General features: G+C 38.0%; 1 protein-coding gene across 1 annotated transcript in view; it reads right to left on the bottom strand.

Annotated features, from left to right (window-relative positions):
* SNX14 (sorting nexin 14) overlaps positions 1–26228 on the bottom strand; it is a 39329-nt gene that overhangs the window by 4108 nt on the left and 8993 nt on the right. Inside the window, exons 7-25 of the mRNA XM_015812865.1 lie at positions 25295–25379; positions 24999–25155; positions 21383–21458; positions 19266–19310; positions 19089–19169; positions 18876–18990; positions 16941–17096; positions 15935–16059; positions 14999–15057; positions 12202–12331; positions 9638–9839; positions 8643–8726; positions 8426–8526; positions 7235–7346; positions 6626–6666; positions 6407–6526; positions 4762–4885; positions 3004–3168; positions 2662–2757 (exon numbers count right to left, since the gene is read on the bottom strand). Of these exons, the coding sequence (XP_015668351.1) occupies positions 2662–2757; positions 3004–3168; positions 4762–4885; positions 6407–6526; positions 6626–6666; positions 7235–7346; positions 8426–8526; positions 8643–8726; positions 9638–9839; positions 12202–12331; positions 14999–15057; positions 15935–16059; positions 16941–17096; positions 18876–18990; positions 19089–19169; positions 19266–19310; positions 21383–21458; positions 24999–25155; positions 25295–25379 (2074 nt within the window). The remainder of the gene's footprint in view (positions 1–2661; positions 2758–3003; positions 3169–4761; positions 4886–6406; positions 6527–6625; positions 6667–7234; positions 7347–8425; positions 8527–8642; positions 8727–9637; positions 9840–12201; positions 12332–14998; positions 15058–15934; positions 16060–16940; positions 17097–18875; positions 18991–19088; positions 19170–19265; positions 19311–21382; positions 21459–24998; positions 25156–25294; positions 25380–26228) is intronic.

The raw sequence follows: 26228 nt of genomic DNA, 5'->3' as shown, positions 1-26228 counted from the left end.
AATCTGCTCCACTGGCTTCCAATTTGTTTTCGAGCACAGTTCTTACCAACGATCTAAATATCTCGAATTTTCCATCATGTAAAGAAATTATATCGGAGAGGTAGGAATTTCATTTTTGAAGCAGCCCCCAACTGTAAATCCTTCAAATGAGAAAAATGGCCTGCGTAGCTCCATAGGCATTTCAGCCTAGCTCTTTGGGCACTTTCTTAACGATTACATTAGAAGAAATTGAACAAATGGAACGGTTGCTATGCACCAAGACTTCTCTGCTCCCCAACTAATTCCCCCCAAGGTTATGTGTTAATTATTAATTAAATTTATACACTGCCCCACCTTATTCTGCAAAGCAACTCTGGGTGGCTTACAATTTAAAAATCAGTTATTGCTCAGTCCCATAGCATTTCCACTTCCCCAAGTAACAGGTAAGCAAAGTCTCTTCCAAAGCCCTCATTATAATACAGATGTTTAAAACATAACACAACAACTTGCCTTCAATAGCATATTTTTTAATATTTAGTCAAATAGTTTACTTCAGTTACTTGATTTAATTTTCACTTCCCAAGACCAGACTACAGATCTTTTATAGTATTGACCTAGAGCAGTGATGGCGAACCTTTTAGAGACCGAGTGCCCAAACCACAACCCCAAACCCACTTATTTATTGCAAAGTGCCAGGGCCGCATCAGCAGTGTGGTGCCCTTGGGGGGGGGCAGGGAGGCATCTCTGAGTACCGCCTCTGGCACGCAAAACCCAGGGGCACAAAAATGGGCCACAGTGCTGCAAGGCGCAAAAACGGCTACCGCCGCGCTGCGGGGTACAGATACAAGGTGCTGCACCACGTAAGAACGGGGCAGGGCTAGTGAGTATCATGCAGGCACTAGCCCCACCCTATTTGCAGCGCGTGCGTGCTCGCGGCCCCGTGCACGCATGCACGCATGTAAAATGCTTCCCCCTCCCTTTTCTTCCAGTCCACCAATCGACAATGGTTGGTGACCTCTGCTCTACCACCTCTACTTGAGCTTGCTAGTCGGCCGCTTTGCCTCCTTTGTGCTGGGTGGGGCTCCTTCTCCGGATGGCGGTGGCAGCCTCCGGACGGCGGTGGCAACCTGCTGCTGGCGGCGGTGGCACGTGTGCCAACAGAGAGGGCTTTGATTGCCGCCTCTGGCACGCGTGCCATAGGTTCACCACCACTGACCTAGAGTTCTAGGATTAACATGGGATTTGCTTAATCTCGGTTTCATGTCCTTTCCTAGATGCATGATTGCTACTTTCTGTCATTCAACCCACATTTTTAGAGCCAGATTTTCTTTTTCTTATTCATGGACCACTTGACTTAGCAGTTGAAAAAATCCACACCTAATAAAGTACAATGTATTTGGGACCTGATTCTATAATGCAGGGAGTATGACACATCTTGTAAACTTCAATTTCCATTTTGGCATTTTGCCTTGGTTATGTCCTGGGCATGAGATGCTGGTTTTGAGAAGGGGATTCAGAATATATTTGTGGAGCTACTAACAAAATTCAGCCGCACCACAATCCATTAGCCGATTCCTAAATTTTTGTTTGTTTGCTTGCTACCTCCTTTACTTCCATTTTCCAAAACCTCTTTCTACATTACCCATACGCTTTTGGATATTTAAGTACAAAACTGGTTTCTTGAACTCTTGCCATTTATTTAGGAGAAACAGTTCTAGTGAAGAAGAGGTCATCTTTTGGTTCCATTTAGCATAACATTTTAGTTATCGTAATTCTGGGTTCCATCTGATTTTGCCTTCATATAGAATAGGGTTGGGAAACTTGCTCCATTCCTCACTAGTGGAAAAACTGGCTGACAGCTGTAACTCAAATTCATCTGGAAGATCTGCAGTAAAGGAACCATTCTACCAATCTAGTCAATCTAGTATGGAGTCTGTTTCCTACCATACCTACAAAGGCAAGCAGTGAGTTAATTGGAAAACAGTGTACATAGCTTCAACCATACAGTTTATGTATACTAGAAATTGCACTGCCTGCATGCAGCCGTGATGGCGCAATGGTTAGAATACAGTATTGCAGGCTAACTTTGCCCACAGCCAGGAGTTTGATCCTGACCAGCTCAAGGTTGACTCAGCCTTCCATCCTTCCGAAGATCCAGATGTTGGGGGCAATATGCTGACATTTGTAAACTGCTCAGAGAGTGCTGTAAAGCACTATGGAGCAGTATATAAGTCTAAGTGCTTTTGCTATTGCATGTGGCTTAAAACTTGTTACATGAATTAAAACCAACGTATTTCTAATTTGTATGTTTTCTTCCACTAAACACTATATAACAGTAATATGATAGCACAGCCCATGCTACTCAACTCAAAGGGCATATTGCTTCCTGAAGATGCTATGACTAGTACCACCTTTGGTCACTGCCACTATTAGAATAAAGGGGAATGGCTTGTAAAGGGGACAGGAAAAGACCAATACCTATAAAGCCCATTTGGGCGTCATGAGTTTTAGCAAGACAATACATCTGAAGCTATTTCTAAATCCTACACTCCTTTTATACTAGAATGCTTTGATAAACATATAGTAAGAATGTTTATATTAACAAGTGCCATTCAACCTGATGGACTTTGGTCATTTAGACTGCCTCTCTTCTTGATAAATCATGCCACATAAACACTGAACCTGGAATGTATTTCATCATTTCTTCAAAGGTCTGCTTTGCCCGTTTGTGCTTATCTTGGAGAGAGCGAGGTTGAGAATTCTCACAAAATACAGCATCTAAAAAAAACAACAACACTTTTTTGGGGACAATGTAGAACCACTCACGCAGACTTGCTTTAATTAGTTGGCCAATTTAAGTCACTTAAATAATAGGGACTTGGCCTCAGAGTAACACTGTAAAATTAAACTTGTTTTATTTAGCTTCTGCTAACATAGACTGCCTGTGATAGACTGCCAACCCTTCTCCATGTACACAGAACAACATCTTTGATAACAAGACTTCATTTGCAGCTTTCTACTAACCTCTGAGAAGTGTTATCAGTGAGACCAGACGGTGTTCCTGAAAGAGCTGTTCTAGTTTGTACTGCAAGTAGTTGTCTATATATTTTTCTAAGGTATTTTTGAAGAGAATCCTTCCACCCATCAAGATGTGATGAAGCCAGTCAGGGATATGGAAAACAACTCTAGCTGTAACATAGAATACTTTTTATATTATTGTAGAACACAAATTTAACATCAAAGCAACTGCTTCATCTTTGACTAAAAGTCTACTTTCTCAACTTATACTTTTAGATTTCACAAAGATTAAAAAGCTTATTTTCCAGCCAATTATGAAAGATGGCAGAATACTTCAGCTCTGACACTGAGAACAAGGCTATCTTATCTACCAGAAGAACGGATGCCTTCATCTACCATGGATATCTTAGTTAACAGCCTTGCTGGATTAGCCAGTCTACGACCTGATCCAATAAGGCAGGGGTCCCCAACCAATGGGCTGCCGCCCACGACCAGGCAAAATCACTCGGTGTGTGTCATTTCTTAAAAATATTACTCAGTGATAGCTAATCAGAAGATTCTATTTAATTTCTCCTCGTCTTACCACCTCCTGTCCAATCCTGAGTATTTTATGGTTTTATCAAGGAAAATGAGCACAAGGCAGCGATTTTCGTCTGCAAGTCAACCTTTTCATATATATAATAGAAAACAGTCCTTCATTGCCTTTAATGCACAATCAGAAGTATGATGATATTATACATTCTTCAAACATGCTCTGGAATTTTACACTCACCGTATTTATCTTTCAATCATTCTCTAAACCCAAACAACATATTGCCTATTAAAACACATTTCTGTCACAATCTGAACAGACAAAATCAATTCAAAAGATTATAAAGTTAATTTAGCATAACAGAGTATTCATACTCTCAAATAACATGTTCCTAAATCAAGGCTTACACTTTATAGTGAATAACTTAAGGGATTTTTCCGAATCATGCACAAATAAAAAAGAACTGAATTGTCTATGCTAAGTAACTTAAATGGCTTCAATATTAGTTCGCCTTTTATACTAAAAAACTAATATTTATTTAATTGCTTCTATTTCATGTTTGACATATATTTACAATAAAATTTTATTCGTTTGTTTGTTTCCACCCAGAGTCCCTCTCTGAGGGAGACGGGAGATTAAGGAATACGACACACACACACACACACACACACACACACACATTCATTAAATTTATATGCCATCCATTTCACTATTAAGTGACTCCCAAGATAATCTGAAATATTATTTCTCTCTCAAATTGTAAAAATATTCATATGTTGAAAATTTTTGCCAATGCATATTTACCTTGGACAGAATTAGTACCTATGCAGTATGTTGTAATAACTTTTCTTCCAGCTTGCAGAAGCCTGCCTTTCTAAGAATTTAATAAGGAACTTATGACTGTGAGAACCCTCGTTTTATACTTATTCTTAGCAATAAGTTCCACTGGTAGAGCGCATGAAATAGGGAACATATATTGGCTTGCCTTCTCTTGGCATCCGTTTCCAAAAATACTTTGGTTTCATTTGCCTGTGGCGAAACGAGTTTCCTGTTTTCTGTACTACATTAATATTCTAATCTAAATAATTAAAATGCACAGACAGTGGTGGCACTGATTTCGCAACCGGTCTACAAGTTCTCATATTACAAAAGAAGAAGCAGAAAACAAAATCACTTGCACTCATTCCACTTCTGCTCTCATTCTCATAAAAACCCTGTCAGCAATTTCTTACCAATATACATTAAGAAGTCATAAACTCCTTCAATTGTCATCATCTTCAAGAAATAGTTCTCATTCTGTCTTCTTTCTAAATTCTCAGAACGGTTCGCATTGTTCTTATAGAGTTCATTATAAAGCTAAAACCAGAGAAAATCAGGTTTTTAAAAAAGCATGAATGTTGTGGAATTTTATCACCAAACAAAATACTTTTTCGTCAGTTATGGGTGTGTTCGGTGGGGATTCCCTTTCACAATTTTGGTGGCCCCCAAATGAAGCTCCCAAATTTTAATGGCATACTGGTACAACTGTATGGGGTTCTATTTTTATATAAATTAAGTCAACTAAGTGTCAATGGAGATTCTCAGTCATCCAGGTCATGGTTGTCCCAAAAGTACTTTTTCAAAAGAATTGAAGAAGCTTCTTGGATGAGAAGTGAAACATTTTCTAGGAAAAAACAAAGTCCAGTTGCCTTTGAAAAAGCACTTTGGGGGTAAGTCAACTAAGCTTTTTTTCTTAACTTCCTTAAGTAAAAAAAGACAAACATTTTAAATCTGCCTAATCTATAATGGCACTGGATCACAGCGATTCTACCACCCTAGTCCTTGGAGGCCAAAAATCATAATTTTAAAGAGTGTTAATAAAAATTAGAGTAGGTTATCATTTGTATTTAATTTCTACAATACTAGGTTTCATGCCCACCAAGATCCTTTATTTTTTATCAGATGTGCCAACTATTGTTTTCCATAATAAATGTGTAATGATGAGGGATATGCAAGAAAATGATAAATAATCACCCAAACAGAAATATATTAATCGTCATAATAAAGTGAGTTATTAACTAGTTGTCAACGCTGTGACAATTAAGAAATTGCCGCCATTTTACCTTTTACTTTACTTGTGCTTTTTCTGTTGCTTGGGGTTCTCAGATGTAGAAGGGGGGAGGGAGGAATGCTTGAGCTTTTTAAGTTAGCCTAAACAATTGCAACTGGGTGAGCTTCAAGGTCAATTCTAGATAAAGTTTTGGCAGGGCAGTAATGTGGGGAGGATTTTAGATTAATTGGTGAATGTGATTTATGACGGCCTTTCTGGGGTGGGAAATGCAACTTGTTATTTTGTATCAGGGGGAGGGAACTTTAGTCTTGGGCTCAACTATGTAAGTGCCGATACTTTGTTTCCTGAATAAAATGTTCTTTAAGGAAGAAATCCTTGCCTTGAAGTTCTTTTAATTGGTTTCATCTATCACAGTGGTTCTCAACCTTTTTAATGCCGCGACCCCCAACCGGTCATAAGTCGAGGACTAAAACGGTCGTAAGTCGAGGACTAAAACGGTCGTAAGTCGAGGACTTTCCCTGTCCGGGAGCACCGCGTATGCGTGATTCCGCCCCCTGCGCCGGCCGAGGCGTAGCTGGCAAGCGGCAGAGACGGAGCAGGCCGACCACCAGCTGGCCCAGCTCAAGGGAGGTAAGGCACCCGCCGGAAAAGGGGGGAAAAAATGGTGGACAGCCTTGCTTGGCGACCCCTGTGAAATGGTCGATCGACCCCAAATGGGGTCGCGACCCATAGGTTGAGAACCGCTGATCTATCGGAACCATGAAACTAGTGTCATACTTCTACTTGAATATTTAGAATATTTTACTAGTCTACAGGACATACTATACCTTTTTGTTGTTTTCGGATGTAGGACTGAGAATAGTAATTTCTGGTTTACTTGGTTTAGGCTTGGGAGACTCACAGGAGGTAATAAAATTGATAATGAATGGTTCCAAGTGCTGGCCTTTCTGAAATTAATGCCAAAAATAGTTAGAATGGACAGGTTTCCATAGAAGCTATGTGAGATAAATGCTGTTTATAAATAACAAGGAAACACCATGTCTTACCTCTTTCATTAATTTTCCAGGAACAGATTTTATAATTTTACCTGCATGCCAAAAGATAAAAAAAGAGGAATAGATTTTTTTAAAAAAAAATATGAACTATTTTTTTTAATTCTCTTGTCACTTTTCTAACTTTGTAAGCTCTTTGGGCTGCCTGTTTCATATCTAAATTCATGAAACAGATTCTTCTTATATCATATCAAAAAGTTACCCAATCTTTAGCACTTCAACCCCACCATGTGTCCAGATACAAAGCTAAGATTCTGAGTATTAATAGACTCTTCAGATAAATTATGTTCGCAGAACTCGGACACAATTTATCGGAGGTCAATGAAAATGTTCCCTTGTTCTACTTCTACCTAATGATCTGTGGATTCCAAACCAAACCATAACAATGTTTGTACAGATATTTTAAAAGCTCATTATTGGCTTTCATTTACAGCCTTGTACTAAAGTGAAACATTCTTGTACTCTTAGGAAAACATCAATATTGTGTCATGCAAACTGTGACAAGAAATCATACTTTTGAGTGGCAACTTGATTTAGTTGTCCTTATACTTGCAGTTCAATTCAGAATCCATTTTTTTTAAAAAATAACAGCACTTTTCTTACCTAAATTTACATCAGGCAATATTTTATCAAGAAACTGTGTCTCTCCACCATTACGGGATAAGAAGTCAGCCAAAAGTTGGCTGTTGCTTAGCTCTGGATGTTGTGAAAGTTTCTGTGAGGAAAACAAAAAGGTAGAATCTAGTGGCCGTCTCTTCAGTAAAGATAATTTAGCCTAATAAGTAAATTATGCTGAGAAAAGATAGATTACTGTAAAGCACTGTATATGGGGCTACTCTTGAAAACCACTTGGTCCAGAATATAGCAGTGCACACAGTAATGGGGGCCCTTATTTGTCCATGTAACACCTCTGTTATGGGAGCTATAGTGGCTGCCAGTTTCTTTCCAGGTGCAATTCAAGATGCTGTTCATCGTCTTTAAAGTCCTGTATGGCATGTGCCCAGGATATCTGCAGGGCTGCCTTTCCCTAAAGACATCCACCCATCCCACCAGGTCAGATAGGGGAGGCAGTCTCCTTGTCACTTCCCACAAATATTGTCATCTGATGGCAGCTAGGAAGCATGGATTTTCCAGGGCAGCCTCTGCCTTATGGAACATTCTGCTCCCTGAATTCTGCCAGGCTTCCACTCTCCTAGTCTTCCAAAAAGCTTTGAAGGCTTGCCCTTTCCCACAAGTATTGGGAGAACATTAGACGATGGCACGTTAGCACTGAATACACCAGATTTTTCTTGTTTTTAATGTTTTATATTTTAGCTGGTCGAGTTTTATAGTTTTCTATACATTTTTTAATTTTTGTCTGGGAGCTGCCCAGAGTTGGTTGAAAAGAGGGCAGCTACATATATGGTATTTACAGATTAGATAGATAGATAGATAGATAGATAGATAGATAGATAGATAGATAGATAGATAGATAGATAGATAGATAGATAGATAGATAGATAGATAGATAGATAGATAGATAGATAGATAGATAGATAGATAGATAGATAGATAGATAGATAGATAGATAGATAGATAGATAGGCAGGCAGGCAGGTAGGTAGGTAGGTAGGTAGATGATAGATAGATAGATAGATAGATTGTAGATAGATAGATAGATAGATAGATAGATAGATAGATAGATAGATAGATAGATAGATAGATAGATAAGAGTATATTGGAGAAACATAATTGTCTATTAGAAAATACATATAATTCCACTGATTTATAAACCCCCAAAAATGTTTTCTCCTACCTGAAGGTATTCTTGAAATTCTTCTCTCTTTGATTTTAAGAATTCATAATTCTTTGGTCCAATAATCCTCTTTGAGGGAAGTTGAGCATCAGGGAATGCACCTGGTCATACAATAAAATTTAAACATGTTGAAAGTTTATTTTCACTTATACAAGCTTAATTTTTTTTTACTGTTACACAACAATATCCCCATAAATAGGTGGTAGAGAAAGCATACCATGAAATTCTGTTAGCTTTGATTCCAGCACATAAAATTCAAAGTATCTTCTATAGACTGACCAGCGTTCAGGTTTATGCCCAACTGAAAATAAAGAGACAAAATTATCATTTTTTATTTGTCCAGAATAAAAGCATTTTATATGGAAACATCTAACAGAGCTAAAAGCAAGTCTTCAACCATATTTTAAACCTCACACTTTTCGAACTTAATAAAAGCTTTTATTAGCAGTCATAATTTACTATTGTCATCATTAAGATAAACACTCTTGTTATCAAGTTTGACTCTGGGGATTTCAGGTTTCATCCATGTAGTTAAATTAGAAAGCAATACAGAAATGGTTTGTTCCTGCCTTTTTCTGAGGTCCCTCCCCCCAACTTCCCAGTCTAGACCGGGGTAGTCAACCTTGGCTCTTTTATGACCAAGGTTGACTACCCCTGGTCTAGACAATAACCCTGGGATTTCCTGGTTGTCTGTCAACCAAGAACTAACAAGTCTTATTTACTTTTGGGGATCAAACAGTTCTGTCTGTGTGCTAGCCTCTGATGTGACATTTTAAAAGAAAATGTCAATTGACTGCATTTTATCTGCAGATGCCTTTCTCTCTTCACAGATGGACACCACTCATTAGGGAAAGGTATTGTACAAGGAAATATATGAAGGTGCACGCCGGGGGAGCTGTTCTGCTCTATCCTGGAGGACCTGGGAAATGTCGTTACCATGGACAAATGGATCACAAAAAATGGGGCCTAACGATTGATCTGTTATCCCTCCATTAAGCTTCACCCTGAGGTGTTCACAAAAGAAACTCAATCTACGACGAATGCCATATTTTACAATCATTCTTCACGTCGTAAAATGTCAGATGTTTTCCTTCTTCCATGTTTCAGGCTTAAATGTTTTTGGAAACGTTATCTGAGACAACACAAGTGTCAAACTGAGCATAAATGTTAAAAGTGTTGGAAGACTTTGTGTATACATTTTATAATGCTTACTTGCCAGCCTGTCATTTCTTTCCACATCAATGCAAAATACAGGAATTCTCTCTCTCCTTTCTTTCTTTTCAAGGGAGGGGTCTTCAAAGAAGTCAACATAAGGAATGGTAATTTTCCAAGCAGCAAGATTGCGAGGTGTATTAGGCATACTAAGTGCCTCCACAGGTGAATCATCTTCCATTACCATAATGCCTTCTTCAATCTACAGTAAAAATTACCACATGAAAGGCCATTCCAGCCTAGGTGACTACATGTATTGTACCATGTGCATAGTAGAGATCCTGTTCTTCCACTGTATTTACAGTAGAAACGGAAGTGTTAAATAGGACAAGCTATTTGAACAAAATGGAAGGAAAACTGTACAACGAAAAATAAGACTGCACTTAAAAGTTAAATAAATGTAAAGTTATCTTTTGAAAAAAATACCACTGATTTGAGATGTGTTTTCTCCACTCAACCATAATATGATGGAACCATAATTTGATGAAAAATCAAAATATGAACTATCATTAGCTTGCTTTAAATTAAAAGCAAGATAGGTTATGATTAACTCTGTACTAAATTGATTCAATGATTCTATAACAGAGGATACACACAATTTTTCAACAGTGACAAAAGAATTTGAAAGTAAGCAACATAAATCCAAAGATGTTTGATTATGAGGAATTTCTCCTAATACCACCAAGCACTTACGTTTTGCAGTTGTACAGATAGTCCTCGTTTAGCAATCACAATTGAATCAACACCTCTGTTACTAAGCAAAGCAGTCACTAAGTGGGACCATGACTGTGCTTTTCTTTCCCTGCTCCTTTGCCCTTTAGAATGTTTACTCCAAAGCTGGGATAACACCTTAAAACTGACAAGACTAATCAGTTTCACACTTTTGGCTTTTGTTTCCCTCCTAACTATTCTCCTGCTCTTGGAATGCTTACTCTGACATTGGCTTAATTAGCAAGAAAAGCATTAATGTTTGCTTTCACATTCATTGGAAAGGAAGGGATTGCAAGAGAATAAGCAGGAACACAATACAGAGTACACATCAAAAGCACTGGCTGCCAGTCCTAGAGCAAACAGTCCATTGCATTCCCCATTCACTCTACAAGAGGGGGATAAAAATAAACAGGTGAGCCAAAGGACAATGTGTACTGACTATAACGGGAGACTGTGAAGATCACAAACCTGGATATTGGTTATAAAGTTTTTTTTAGCACCTTCACAATTTTAACAATTGCTAAATGAGGCAGTCACTAAGCAAAGATTATCTGTACCCAAGTGTTTCTTAAAGTATAAGCAAACAGGGAAGCAAACAGAAAGAATTAAATAGGAAATTAATAAGAATTGTTCTGAAAAATTACATACCACACCAGGCCATCAAATTATATTTATTTTGTGCAATGTAGGCTGAATTGTATGCATATCTGCATGTGTTTTATAAACCAATCTAAATTAATTACATAGTTAAAAAGAGTACTTAGTAGAGATAATTTGAATCACTTTCATTTATAGTTTTCTTTTATGAAAGGGGCAACAAATAAACATGTTATTCACAAATTCCTTTGCTAGCTATCAGATACTTGCACATGCAATATGTAATATCTGTAGAAAATTTAATGCAATATGACACAGATATTGCCTAATATGATTAGTTAATTTTATTAAAAGATGCTGAAACGATGAAGTAAAGGTTCCACATTTAATTATCTATGAAAAGAAATATGCAAGTCCCATCTCTTTGTAGGTGTGTGCAATATAATTCATGTACAAAGGGGTTGGGCTTTCAACTTGCTGCTGTGACATCCTTGTCCCCTTCACCTTTGCCACCCCCCATAGATACTGGCATCTCCAATTATGTGAGTTTTAATGACTGAAATTTCCCAGCTAGCTGACTGATACTGAAAATTCTAGGAACTGAAGTCCACACAAATGAAAGGTATCTGGGATGGGGAGGATTAATTTTGAAAAGTGCCGCATGATCCCAAATACTCAACTTAGAATACTCAACTTAGAACAGCCCATTTAGTGACTGTTCAAAGTTACAATGGCACTGAAAAAAGTGACTCATGACCATTTCTCACACTTATGGCCATTGCACCATCCCGATGGTCACACGATCAAAATTCGCATGCTTGGCAACTGACTCATATTTATGACGGTTGCAATGTCCCGGGGTCACATGATCACTTTTTGAGACCTTCTGACAAGCAAGGTCAATGGGGGAAGCCAGATTCACTTAACAACCGTGTTACTAACTTAACAACTGTGGTGATTCTCTTAACAACTGTGGCAAGAAAGATTGTAAAATGGGTCAAAATTCAATTAACAACTGAAATTTTGGGCAAAATTGTGCTTGTAAGTCGAGGACTACCTGTATAAATAAAAGAACTTCATTACTGGAAAGTCATGTTCATGGTGTAAATTATGTTGACAGACAACAAACATAAAGCAAAATGAAAAAGGACTTGGAACAGATGAAAAGAACAGTGCAGAAATGGCAGATATGGCGGATATGTAATAAAATACACACAATGCTGAACTGTGCAACCAGAATTGTTAGCTCAACTCACAAAATCATCCTCTCCTTCAGCGAGGAGATAGTCAGGTAGCACAGCCCCTTCCATTGTAGTGCTTTTGAATACTCCTTTAATTTTGCTGCTTATACTTCTGATTCCAGACGATTCTCTTCTATGCATGCTTCTGCATAAAACAAGCAGCAAATGGCACATTCATAATAATTTCAAAATGAGAAAATACTTCAGAGGGGTATATTTAAGCAGTCTTATTGGCAAAACGTATATAATTTACAAGCTTACAATAGCACGTTACTTTACATCCATTGTTCCAATCAAGTAAAAGGAAACTGTGAGGACAAAATGTTTTTTTTTTTCTGTGCAGCTGTGGTGGAATGTAGTCTGGATTCCCAAGAGGGAGAAACTGCATTTCAGAGGACAAAGAGGCAGCTAAGCTTGGAACGTTTAGTCAGAAAGAAGTGGGTAAAAATGGCTACTCCCTAGCAACTCACAGAGTATATCTACAGCTATGCAAATAAGTGCTTTAGTTTGGCAAGACTCAATCAATCAATCAGAATAGAGTAGGAAGGGACCCCTGGAGGTCTTCTAGTCCAACCCCCTGCTCAAGCAGGAGACCCTATATCATCTCAGACAGATGACTGTCCAGTCACTTCTTAAAAACCTCCAGAGATGAAGCACCTACAACTTCTGAAGGCAAGCTGTTTCACTGGTTAATTGTTCTCACTGTTAGGAAGCTTCTTCTTAATTTCAGGATGCTTTTCTCCTTGATTAGTTTCCATCCATTATTTCTTGTCTTGCCTTCTGGTGCTTTGGAAAACAAATTGACCCACTCTTCTTTATGGTAGCCCCTCAAATACTGGAATATTACTTTCATGTCACCCTATTTCTTCTTTTCTCTAAACTAGCCATACCCAATTCCCGCAGTCGTTCTTCATATGCTTTTGTTTCCAAGGCCTTTAATCATCTTAGTTGCTCTTCTCTGCACTTTTTCCAAAGTCTCAACATCTTTTTTGTAATGAGACCAAAACTAAACGCAGTATTCCAGGTGTGATCTTACTAAACATTTATAAATGTCCACAGGTGAAGAACAATAAAGGAAACTACTCAGAAATAACTCCACGTGTCTTGGTTCTTGGGAGGCTTGAGAGGAAATAAAAAAGAGGAAGACAGACTACAAAACTGCATTTTTTTGACAGAATTTTCTTTCATTGGTAAAACCAATGAGATAATTAGTAATTACTTTGCCACAGCTATGCTTCACCTTGACACAACCACGAATGCAATTTGCTCAGGGTGCTCACTGGTAGGACAGAAGCTTGTCCTGCTTCCTGGAACTGCTGGACAGCAATAGGAAGCAAAACATCCCAGAAGTTTTAATTTGTTTTTGGAAAAGTGTGTTGTTTCATGAGGTAATGTTGAACTAGTGCTCCACATAAAAGTTTGCTAAACAGAGGCTATAGCGCTCTGCTATATGGTAATTCCCATTTATTTTTAATGAAAAGAATTAAAAAAAATAGTTTAATAGGATAGGAAGCTAGCAGGCATCAAAAGCCATGTATAACAGACACATTGTTGTCGTTGGGCGCCACACTGGATAACAAATATGACGACTGCTGCCTTTTGTTAATAATGGCTGTTTTGTCACAATATGGCCTTGTTGACATTGTCAATTATGGAAGAAAGAATACAGATAGTCCTCAGGTTACGTCCAGTCATTTAGCGACTGTTCAAAGTTACAATGGTGCTGAATAAACATACTTATGACTGCCCCTCCAGGTTCTGGCCCCTGTGATCACATAATCAAAATTTGGGTGCTTGCAGACAGCCCTGCATATACAACTGCCTCCCCTCCACCCCCAGCTGCCTTTTGCAGTGCCTCCTGTCCACTGGACTCACTGCTGCCTTCCCCTCCGGCTAATCCTGCTATGTTGGAAGCCCTTAGTTAAGTAGCTGCCAAGAATCACTACCAAGCATCCTGGCTAAACATGAGGGAGGCACCGGGGAAACAACTGCCCCAACTGGCAGTAGTGCACAGTTGCTGAGGTCCCTTTTTGGTGGGCAGAATGGGCACCCCGCCTCCACTTGTAGCTCTCATCCACCATCCTGTTTGCCTGAGACACCCACTACTCCCCACTTAATGACCTGTGTGGTCTTGGGATTATGATGGCAACTGGGATTGCCGTCTCTAGTGTGATTCAGTCACCCAGCCTCCCATTTTATGATCGCTTTACTATAATTTTCATTAAGCAGCAATTCCGGTCCCAATTGCTGTCATAACCATAGGGCTACCTATATTTAAAAGAATGACATATTGAATTACAGCCAAAGAAGCACAATAGTCCATTTTCAAAAATTAACGTGAATCGTAATGAACCCATCCAACAGATATATTCTTTAAAACTTTCAACACATGCATGTATATTATACAAGTAGTCCTCGCCTTATGACCATTTATTTATGACCATTTGGAGTTATGACAGCTCCGAATGGGTACTTTTACGGCACAATAAAGCACTTCTGGCTGTTGTAAAAAGTTGCCACCCTCTGTGGGTCACATGATCCCATTTTGGGTCTTGGCAACTGGCTCACTTTTACCACAGTTGAAGCATCCTGCAATCATGTGGCCATTATTTGTGACCCATTTTGCCAGTTTGCAGCAAAAAAAGTCCATTCAGAAGAATGGGTTTGCTTAACAACTGTGTTCTTTTGCTTAATTATCACTGCAAGAAATGTAAAAAAAAATGGGTCAGTTACATGGGTGCCTCAACTTATACAAGATTTCCACTCCCAACTGTGGTCATACGTTGAGGATTAACCCTAACCATTTACTTACTTGTTTGACTTGGAATTGCGTGTTGGGGATTCAACTTCTTGAAAGAGGTGCTTGAAATACTAAATAAGGAAAAATAATTGTAAAATTGCCAAGCATGCTTATTTTATTTTATTCCATTTGCTATATTATATTTTCTTCAGAAACAATTTTACAAAGATACAGATTAGAAATAAAAATCACTTATAGCTCATATACGTAGCAGCATGGAAAGCAGGGCAATACTGCAATCTATTAAAGACCTAAACAGTAGATAGCAATAACTAAAATGTTTGAACATATTTTCTGATACTGTACTATAATTTTTAAAAATGTATATAGTACATATTTGTGACAGTAAAAAAAGTGAGCTGAAACAAATATTTGCCTGATACCAAGGAGACACTAGGGTCCATCCTGGTGAACCTCTCTAAAATTGATAAATTGTACTGGAAAAGACTTTCACAAGCCTATGTATTAGAGAAGAGACCTCTCTTAAACCTAGATAGACATTAAAAGAGGAAACCAGAGCTTTGAATGGACCAAGAATTAGTAGTTAGTACAGATACTAGCTATAGTGGCACAACATGATCATAATGCTCAATTTCTGTCAGTATTCTACATTATTATCTCTCTATTATTTTTAAGGAAGCTCCACACTTGTGCACTGCAATAATTTAAGCAGACATTAGAGCTAAAGCAGAGGGGTTATTTCATTCCATAAGTCTAGAATACTTTTAAGACATTAGAGCTAAAATAGAGGGATTAATTCATTGTAGAATTCTGGAATATGTGCAGACATTAGAGCTAATATAGAGGAGTTATTTCATTCTAGAATTATGTCAGTTGAGAGACAAAAAGCAAGTAGACTCCTTGAGCTCGAAAATTTCAAAAAGTAAAACTGAAAAAAAGTTAAAATTACAAACTGAGGTGGCTCAAATATAAACAAATACTTGTTACCTCATACGTGTGGCAGAATTTAGGTATGAAGACGTTCTCTAAGAGCGAGAAAACTTGTTCATAGGCTTCAAAGAAACACCGCATTTGTTGTAGCTTCACAACTTCCTTATAGGGGCCTTCAGCAACTATAGATGAAAATGTGAGACATGTCAATAATAAATATGAAAACATTTAGTTATAGGAAAGTTTAATATTTCAGGATTAAGACATCTGTCTTAGCAGCATTTGGCTGATTTTGTTTGAGTTTAGAAATTAAGTAGAATGGGGCTAGGAGAACTTGGTTGAGCCCATATGTCTGATGTGCTATGTTATTTGTTCTTTGTTTTTATGTGTTTACAACTATATAAGCTATCCATTTGTAAGTTCGGTGAATGAATGGATGGATGAATGAATGAATGAACAAACTTCAAGGAATCCCAAATAGATAGATAGATAGATAGATAGATAGACAGACAGACAGACAGACAGACAGACAGACAGACAGACAGACAGACAGACAGACAGACAGACAGACAGACAGACAGACAGACAGACAGACACAGACAGACAGACAAATTGAATGGGAGACTTCAAGGAATCCCAAATCTATAGTTTAGACTAGGAAACTGAAATATCCCAAAAGAAGCCACTGAAAATGATTTCTGTATTGTTGTCAAAAAGTTACGTGTACATTTCCATAAAGTCATCAGAAGTCAACCTTGATTTTTACTAAGGCACCACATCTATTTGTTTCTCATTTCATGGGAAATATGGGGGGGGGGGCTGATCAAGGTACAAAGAGAGAGCAATTTTTTTTAATAATTAGGGAATGCTAGAATTTCCTTGTTATATGCTCACTGAGTAGACCAGCCTTTCCCAATATATCCTCCATAGGTAATGGTAAAACAATGCCCCAAATTCTTAACATTGCTAAGACATATTCATCCAATATCTGTATTATTCTACAAGTACCATACAGAAAAAAATGCAATAACTTCAAATATATTTTCCTTTTGATTTCACTTACTACTTTGTATCTCTTCCACAATGAAAGAATCAAATTTAATTTTGTCAACGCTTTCATCTAAGCAATATGTTTCATAGATTTTCTTGACTTCTTCATGGAGGGACATTTTCTCAGAATCTGATAATTCTGCCTGCAAAATTCTATTATTAAATTGCTCTGTTGATGCGGATAAAAAGAAAGAAAGAAATGTATTGAGTTCAGAACACTGGCAGTTTTCCTTTATTAAAAAAATGTTCTTTATATATTTTGATAGTTTTACCTATTAAATCCATAAACATTGAATTATGATAACAACACAAACCCCAGCAAATTGAAACAAATCTGTTTTGGGATCCCTGACATATATTTATCTCTGTAAAATTTAGAATAGGATGCATCACTGCTGACTAAGTTCTATCTTTGGCCAAACAGAAAGTTGAAGTTTAATCAAAGTTAAAGCGCTGCCCCTCACAGTGCTTTTTCCTAAGCCAGAAAACCAACTATAGAAAGAGAATTAAGTCTGGGGGAGAAAAAAAAAGGGGGGGGGAATCAAGACGTGAAATACAAAAATTTGCTGTAATATATTAACATGTAATCAGATATTTTAAAATAAACATAAAATGTAAAATGTTTAAATGCAAATAGGTTAATCCTTTACTTTAAAATATTCTCAATAATTATTCCACCAACTGCAATTTCAATAGTAACACTGTTGAATAAATACGAACAAGTAATCTGTGCATTTGCTAGAAATTATTTGACATCGTTTCTCTTACCAAGAACCAGAGAAATTCATTTGCAAGAAAAGGTATATGAATCTAAATTCAGAATTGAATTTGGCCAGTGTGAAGATTCTGTGGCTCCCTGAGGCAACATGAAATTCCATCCAACTTTATATAAGTGAATCTAGACATTCCCAAAATTAAAATGTATTTAGGTTCTTCAGAAAACTATGAAAATTCAAATAATCCAGAGGAGTTTGGGGGTGTTACATTAAGGCAGGGGTAGTCAACCTTGGCTCTTTTATGACTCGTGGACTTCAACTCCCAGAATTCCTGAGCCAGCCGTGCTGAGGGGAAAGGGAGCCATGCTGGCTCAGGAATTCTGGGAGTTGAAGTCCACGAGTCATAAAAGAGCCAAGGTTGCCTATTCCTGCATTAAGGGATAATTTGCAACCACTGCTTTTACCATTTGAGATACAACTGAAGATTCTTTTATCTGTAAAAAAAACTGCAGCATCATAGAGTAGAAGTAAAAAAAAAATACTTGATTTTATATTAGCAAAGTCAGAGACTGATTTAAGGCAATTCACAAGGCAAAAATAGTCAAGCGAAGCCAAATTGTATATAAGTGGTTAGAGAGAAAGACGACTCTCAAAATGTTAATCCTTCCTTCGGGTTATAAAGAAAAAAATGCTTTTGAAAGGAGAGCCTGCCCAAATTACTAACCTAACATTTTACAAATGGGAAAAGGTTTGTATTTTTGGCAGCCCAGGAGATAATTATTTCATAAATGGCAGGATACAGATTCAAGCCCCCTGAATGGGAGCTTCCAACTGGCATCCAATAGCTACTACAATATAAACAGAATGATGCATCAGAGAGGTTTTCCAATTCAGCTCACTTTCAAAAAAAATCAGAGTACCTTATTTTAAGAAATTTGAGTTCAATACATAATCTGAAAAATGTCAACAAAAAAGCTATTTGTCCAAGCTTATATTTTAATGTAATAAGTATCACTTTAAAAATTAGTTTTCCCCTTATTTTCCTTCTTCCTTTCCATCCTCTTTTATGATTGAATGTATTAGATAATAAGCTTTAGTTTGGAAGCCACTTTATACCTTCTGTTTTGCTAGCACAGCCTTAAGTGCATTGCAGGAGCAACTTTTTTTTATTTTTACAATGAATTTTTATTTAATGTAACTAAAAAGATAACACATTGAGAAGGATTTCTTACCTAACTCCAGGTAAAATTGCAATACGTGTACTTTTCCTTCTTTCTTCAAAAAACTCATAAATAGAAAGAAAAGATCCTGCTTGTCTTCAAATTCTTTCAGTTCAAAGTGCAAGGCCTTAATAGAAGATTCAATATGGAATTTATTTCTAACTATCCATGCCATCATTTTATAATTAAAGGCATATACACTTAACATGCTTTTTTCACACTTACAGAAGATATTTTGCTTCTAGGTTCTGCAAATTTCTGCAAGAAAGGAACCAAAGGTGAAGCAGGTTCAGTTGCTATTTCAGGCTGTAAGAAAAAAATCCAGAAAAAAAATCCAGCATCCAGGAACAAAACTGTATGATTTCACAATTACTATAATTCTTTTTTTCTTGTAGTACTCACTGGGCTGTCATCAATGAAGATAAGTATTAAGTGGTTCACAGTATCCTAAAAGAAAAGGTAGACATATTTAAGAAGTAGCTGAGACAAAAAGCACCTAATGTTATATTTCCCTTAGAAACATTTCTTAAAGACTCTTAAGCCCCACCATTAGAAGAATTCGGCACTTCTACCCTTCTTCCAACTTGTGGGAAAGACTTATTGGGAAATCAGCCAACGTCTTTGTAAAACTGAGACGTAAACTACCACTTAGGGGCCCAGAACCATATGAGATTCCACCTAACCACCTACTTCTTTTCCTACATACTCAACACATCCAGTTAGGGTGAGGCTACCAAATTTGGAATGTAAATATCCAGATTATCTCTACATGGTAGCAAAGAGAATGCTACATATCTTTTTGTTCCTCTGCCCAATGATGAATGGAATGTTTGGCAACTCTGATTTTTATTAATTTTTTCATAAAATGGACTATTGATAGACCAAGTCCAGGGCTCTAGTAGAAGAGCAGTACAGGAAGAAGGGAGGAAGGATAACGTTTGGGGGGAAAATGCCACAACTTGTACTACCACCTCCATCTCTATTTCTGGTCCCATACTGTACACTGAAACAGCAATATGCTCTAGAAATAGAGCCCTCAATACACCTGCCATAGAAATTTAATGTGTAGGTTATCTACAGTTAGATTCACATCTAAGACTGATGGAAACCAAGGACCCAACAATTATTAAGATACAGTCTAAGAATTTAGACAGTTCCAAGCACAAAAGTATTTTGTAAAATTTGATGTTCAGGTGTGATAAATTCAATATTTCCAGGTATTGAGGAAGTCCTTTAGATATTACTCTGAGTGCTCTGATCAGTTGTTATTATCATATCATTATCTGCTTCTACAAGTGAAGAGTACAGAATTGAATGGAACTTTTTGCCTTTCTCCATGCTTTCGAAATGGAACTCAATCCCCACAAAGGAGATCCTAATGGGCTGGGCTTTGTAGTTCATTTTTTCTTGCAGTTAAGGGAAAAAACAGGAAATTCATAATTCGGCAAACAGGGAAAACCTCCTCCATACATATATTTACATAACAGCTCCATTCTACAAAGCCTTCTCTAACCTGATTTTCATGAAATTCTTCTACTAGTGTACTACTTTGCATGCAACATGTAATACATGTAATACAATTTTTATAGACCTTAGATGTGGCTTACAAGAACCTTTGTGTAAATGTACATAAAATGATAACATGAATTTATTTAACTCTCTAGTATGGTCAACTTAGAAGTTTATCTACCAGAAGTTTATCTATCAAGCTTAGCTGCCTCCCAACTCTTCTCTAATGTTCGTTCTTTTATGCTAAAATAGGAAAGACGAGGAGATAACATTAAGAGAAAGACAACTGCTATTCTAAGGAAGCAATTCTCAATGTCACAAACCCGTTTCCTTTCCCAACACTTCAAGCTGCAGTGACTGAGAATGGGGATGCAAAATGGGAAACTGCACCTCAGATTTTAAAGATTCTTCAACAAAAAATCCCTTTTTATGACCCTGTAATCCCTTAATTCAGGGTACAGTTGGGGGTGACTGTATAGAGCTGAGTGTTTACTGTCAGATGCCCTTCCTGACACCACGTGGAGCTCACAGCAGATATTTTTTTATTTGTGCCCTGACAGAGAAACATCTGTCGTTGCCTAGGATTGAACTTTCAATCTCCCGAGTGGGAGGCAAGCATCTTAACCATTAGGCCACCAAGATTCTTCAACAAACACCTCCTACATTGCACCTAACTAAGATACCCAACCCTTGCAAGCTATAATTCAATTGGATGTAAAATGAGACAACCCTGAGGTTAACATTTTTTAATTTTTTCAATAAAAATCTAAGTTCTCATCAAGCCCCTTCCTCCTTCATTGCACATTTCATAAGCCACCACACATGCCGTGGCCTGTGTAGACCAAGGATAGGCAACCTTGGCTCTTTTATGACTCGTGGACTTCAACTCCCAGAATTCCTGAGCCAGTGCTGGCTCAGGAATTCTGGGAGTTGAAGTCCACGAGTCATAAAAGAGCCAAGGTTGCCTACCCCTGGCCTAGACAAACTACCTGAAGCTTCTCAGCACTTACCGGATCAGCTAAGTAGTCCATAGAGGGAAGGAAAACAGAACCCGATAGGATTTCTTTTATGAGTAAGGTGAATGTCCTGGAGAGAGAAAAAGCCAATTTTATGCAATCATATACCTTCTTCATAAGCTTTCATGAAGTTAGCATTCAAATTAAACTGGTGTAAAGAATTTCTTATTGTACTGTTAAATAAATAAATAGAGTACATACATATATACTTCCTCTTACATTTTTTTCACAGAAAACTGCTCTGCACACGCACGCGCGCACACACACACACACTTCTTTCTTTTTGGTAGTCTTTATATATCCACCCATTCAATGTGACTTTGGGGGCATACAAAAGAATGAAAAGAAGTCAAAACCAATAAATACAAAAAAAAAAAACACACACCCAAAAAACCCAACACCTGTCACTAAAATCAAGCAGGCAATACATGGCAAATGCGTCTGAAATATGTTGTCACTTCTAAAAATGGAGACTCTACTCATTTAGCTTTTGGGAGCAGGTGATCCTGTAAATAATAGGGTTCTATGCCACACAGGGCATTTATTATGACAGCAGCCTACTGTATTTTCATCTCTGGATGGAACTGAGCATAGTTTTTTGGCTGTAGGCCATTGTTTCTTCTTGATGCTTGTAATCCTTGCATATAACTAATAATTTCTAAGTAATTTAATTTGCTCTCCTGGAATACATATAGAGAAGCCAGATACACAGAAAGGTATAGCTTGGCACTACATGTATTGTACTAACAAAGAAAAAACAGTTCCCGATTTATAATTTTCTTTCCTTCATTTCTCATGCTGCACATATGACTACTTGTGTCTGGGCAGGATTTCCTCAGAATGCTAAGAAAAACTTGTGGTGGGATTTCTGCCTCAAAATGATGTACATCTAGATATCATTTTGGTAATATCCTGCAGTTTCTTAGACAATCAAGGCAAGCCATAGGACCGAAAAGATAATCGTTGGGAGTGAGGGTAGATGGTGTAAATCCATGTAAAACCTATATGAAGAGTTGAAGTCGCAAGTAAGCCTTGTTTCGTTGTCACATTAAAGAACTGCAAGCTTTTCACTTTGTTCGGGTGATTGCAAAGCTAAGAGGTCAACACTGCTTTGCCAAAAACATAATCCAGAATGGATCAAATATCTAATCTCTACCATTTCTGAAGCTAAAAGAGTTGGGGCCAAGCGGTTAGTCTGTTAGTTGTTCAGAAGAACATGCTTGAATGCAACAGACAATTGGAAATAACTTCTAGAATAGCTAAGCACCTTCTAAACAAAAAGGTTAACTAATTAACAGCATAACATAGACCAGTGATGGCGAACCTTTAAGAGACTGAGTGCCCAAACTGCAATCCAAAACTCACTTATGCATCATCGAGTGCCGGGTGGGTGTGGCCCATTAGCTGGGTGTGGCCAATTGGGTGGGCGTGGCTGCGGTGGTAATGGCAGACTGGGTGGGACTAAAAAGTTCAATCAATCAATTCCAACTTTGCAAGATCTTTTTTTTCCCCCACAAAAAGTTGAAATTGACTGACTGAACCTTTTTTTTTTTTTGCACATGGCGACGGAGGCCTAAAGCGAAAAGATTTTATAAAACCCAGCTGAAGGCCTAGGACTGGGGCGACGGCACGCGTGCCCCCAGAGAGGGCTCTGAGTGCCGCCTCTGGCACCCGTGCCATAGGTTCGCCACCACTGCCGCCTCTGGCACCCATGCAATAGGTTCGCCACCACCCGTGCCATAGATTCGCCACCACCCGTGCCATAGGTTCGCCATAGACTATACAAAGTGTATTTATTTATACACTTTCCCTACTTTCCCCACAACAGCAACCCTGTAAGATGGGTTGGCCTAAAACGGACTGACTGGCCCAAGGTCACCCAGCTGGCTTTCATGCCTAAGACAGGACTAGAACTCTCAGTCTCCCGCTTTCTAGTCTAGTGCCTTAACCACTAGAACAAACTGGCTCTCAAGTTTAAAAATGTTTCAAAGAAAGTGCTCTAAATTTTGCATGAGCACTCCATGGCAACTGCCCAACTCTTTTATGCTACTGCTTGGAGAGAGAAAAGATGCTGCTGCCGCTTTTAAGAACTTCCATCTCCCCAGAAAATAAGATTCTCTTAAGTTTCCTTATGTGGATTTCTTGAAAGATAGGATAAAATTACAGAAGTCTCAGCAACCAGAAATATTTCCCCCTTTATCTGCCAGCTTTTTGAGGCAGACACTCATAGCTCTAGTGCAAACGTGTTAGTTGATAACAGAGAACTGTCCAGCTAGATAGAATGTGAATTTCTCTCCCTCTGATTCTAAACATAATATCATGGGATCCACCTATCAAAGTTAATGCAATGATTAAAGCAGGGGCAGTGGGGGTTTTTTTTTCCAGAGAAACTGGTATTTGTTCTAGACAGTATAACTGGTTCTACAACCATTTTAGAGAAGGGACAAGTAAACAAGGCATCTAGAGAAGAAAGTGAATTTTGAGGTATTCTGTAGAGTATTTCTTGTATATAAAAGCATGTAATAGAAGTCCTGTTCATAAACTAATAGGCAAGGTGATCCTCAAACTGGACTGGTGACATAATTGCAGTAAAAAATCTTTCATTCCTGACAAGTTACATAATAGAACTTCTTTGGGATCTCTCAGTTTGTGGTATTAAAACAGCTATTGCTAGTTATCCCAGAGAGGTACTAAGGAGTCTATTCCAAATCTGGGATTTGCAGCCATTCACTTAGAAAAAAAAGTCCTTGATTCTAGCACTGATTTCTCAACTCAGAGGCAAAAATATATAGGCAGGCATGCCTTTGAAGAGCAAAGATTGTTGTTATGGTGGTCTCTCCATATTTTCCATTGAATCTGGACAAGTTAATTTTATTGGTGGACATCTCTAGAAGCTTTGGCCAAAAAGATGTGGACTTCCTTATCTAGTTGACCCCCAGAGGCAGAACTCCATTAACTCTCTGCAAGAAGAATACTACAGAGAGGTAAGTTCTTATATATGTCATTCACATAAAACATGAAGAAATACAAATACATGAACACAAAACTCATGCACCCATCCATTTACTTTTATATCTGGTTTTGCAAATTCAAGGAAAGAAATATTCAAACCAATTCCAAAGACCAGGTTGGAATTAGTTGACAAACTATAAGTATTCAACGGATCTGAGAAGTTTTGAGGCAAGTAAAATCCATTCATGTAAACCACAGGTCTGCAACTTGTTATTTTATTCAGGTTTATGTGGAATAAATTGAATCCTTTTTTGCAATGCAGGCCTGATAAGCAATTTCAATACTGGTGTGGCCTTTTGTGCAATGGAGGTGGCATACCTGATGGTTGAAGATAAATAAAACATTATCCTTCACTGACTGAAATTTAGCACAATCAAGCATCGACAACACCAAATTCATACCCTACACTGATGGCTTTTCATGGACAGTGAAAGAATCAACTATTCAAAGTTCATTTATCTGTTACAAATTAAGACTGGAAGACTAATCTGCCTATAGCAAGATTTTCTGACATGTTAGCTTTTCTATTTTACAAAAATTGGAAATTTAAACACACTGAATATTAGAGCTTCATAATATAACTTGAAGTATAGCATACCCGCAATCTGTTGCCTTTGGAAGCAGAATATAGGAAAAAAGAAGTTCAGTAAGTTTTCTTAAATAATTGAGTTCATCTCTTCTACTTCTCAAAGCCACATGGAGTGATGGTCCATATTCTTCTAAAGCTGCTTGCTGTAAATATTCTGTATTTTTTACTGTAGAAAAATTAAATTCAGTAAAATTCATATGAAAATTCATTTCTGACAATATTTAAAAGAATAAAAATAAAAGCAAATGTAAGAGCAGAAAGGTCGATTTATTTCTAAATATATGGCACACAATGTTTAATATTACCTTTCTGTCTAGCTTTCGCTATTACTTCTATATGCTTCATTGCTGCTTTCAGCATTTTTGTTGTTGTAATAGTTGGAATATTCACCTGAAGGACAAATAGGAAGAGAAATTATTTGCTCTGTTGCAACTAAGAAGGTAACTATGAAATGTATTTGTTCATACAATGACATTTGTGTTAATTACATGCCACCTAGTAGGTTCAACTCCTGACTGTATTATTGTACTTATGTAATAGACTTGTTTAAAATTCTACAGTAAATTTTGTTTTGCTAGTAGCTTTTGCTTGTGTAAAGGAACTTTCCTTTGCTCTCCCACTCTCTATAGCCTATAGCAGGGCTTTTCAACCAGTGGTATGGGTACCACCTGTGGTACATTGGCACATGGCAGGTGGTACACAACCATCCCAGAAAAGTGGTAGCGGGGGAGGGGAATGAGCTGAACCGGTGACAGCACCGCACAAGCCTGAGCGAGAGATGGCTGGAGCTGCAGGGCTGTCAGGGCTCAGTGGAAGCGCCAGGATCAGCGCCAGGCTCCAGCTGGAAAGCAGACTGATCCTGGCGCTTCTGCTGAGCCCAGGAGAAGCTCCGATCAGCTGGAAGGTTGCAGCATCTCCAGGGTCTTGTGATTTACATTCAGATGCTTGGCAACTGATTCATATTTATGACCGTCACAGTGTCCCAGGGTCATGTGAAGTGACCAAAACCTGCTGCAACCACCCAGCAGACGGGGGAAATAAAAACCAAACCCCCCCACCCCACCCCCGCTGCCAATCCTCAACAGAAATGCTCACAACAATGCCGGGTGGGCAGGCAGGTGTCTTGCTCGGCTGTGCCTTGGGGGGCACTTTTTTCAATGCCATTGTAACTTTGAACAGTCACTAAGCGAACTGTTGTAAGTCGAGGACTACCTGTACTTTATTACTTTTTTCCTTTTT

Source organism: Protobothrops mucrosquamatus, unplaced genomic scaffold, assembly GCF_001527695.2.
Source record: "Protobothrops mucrosquamatus isolate PMUCROS unplaced genomic scaffold, P.Mucros_1.0 scaffold114, whole genome shotgun sequence".
In the NCBI taxonomy this organism is placed as follows: domain Eukaryota; kingdom Metazoa; phylum Chordata; class Lepidosauria; order Squamata; family Viperidae; genus Protobothrops; species Protobothrops mucrosquamatus.
This window is presented reverse-complemented; position numbering and strand designations above follow the sequence as displayed.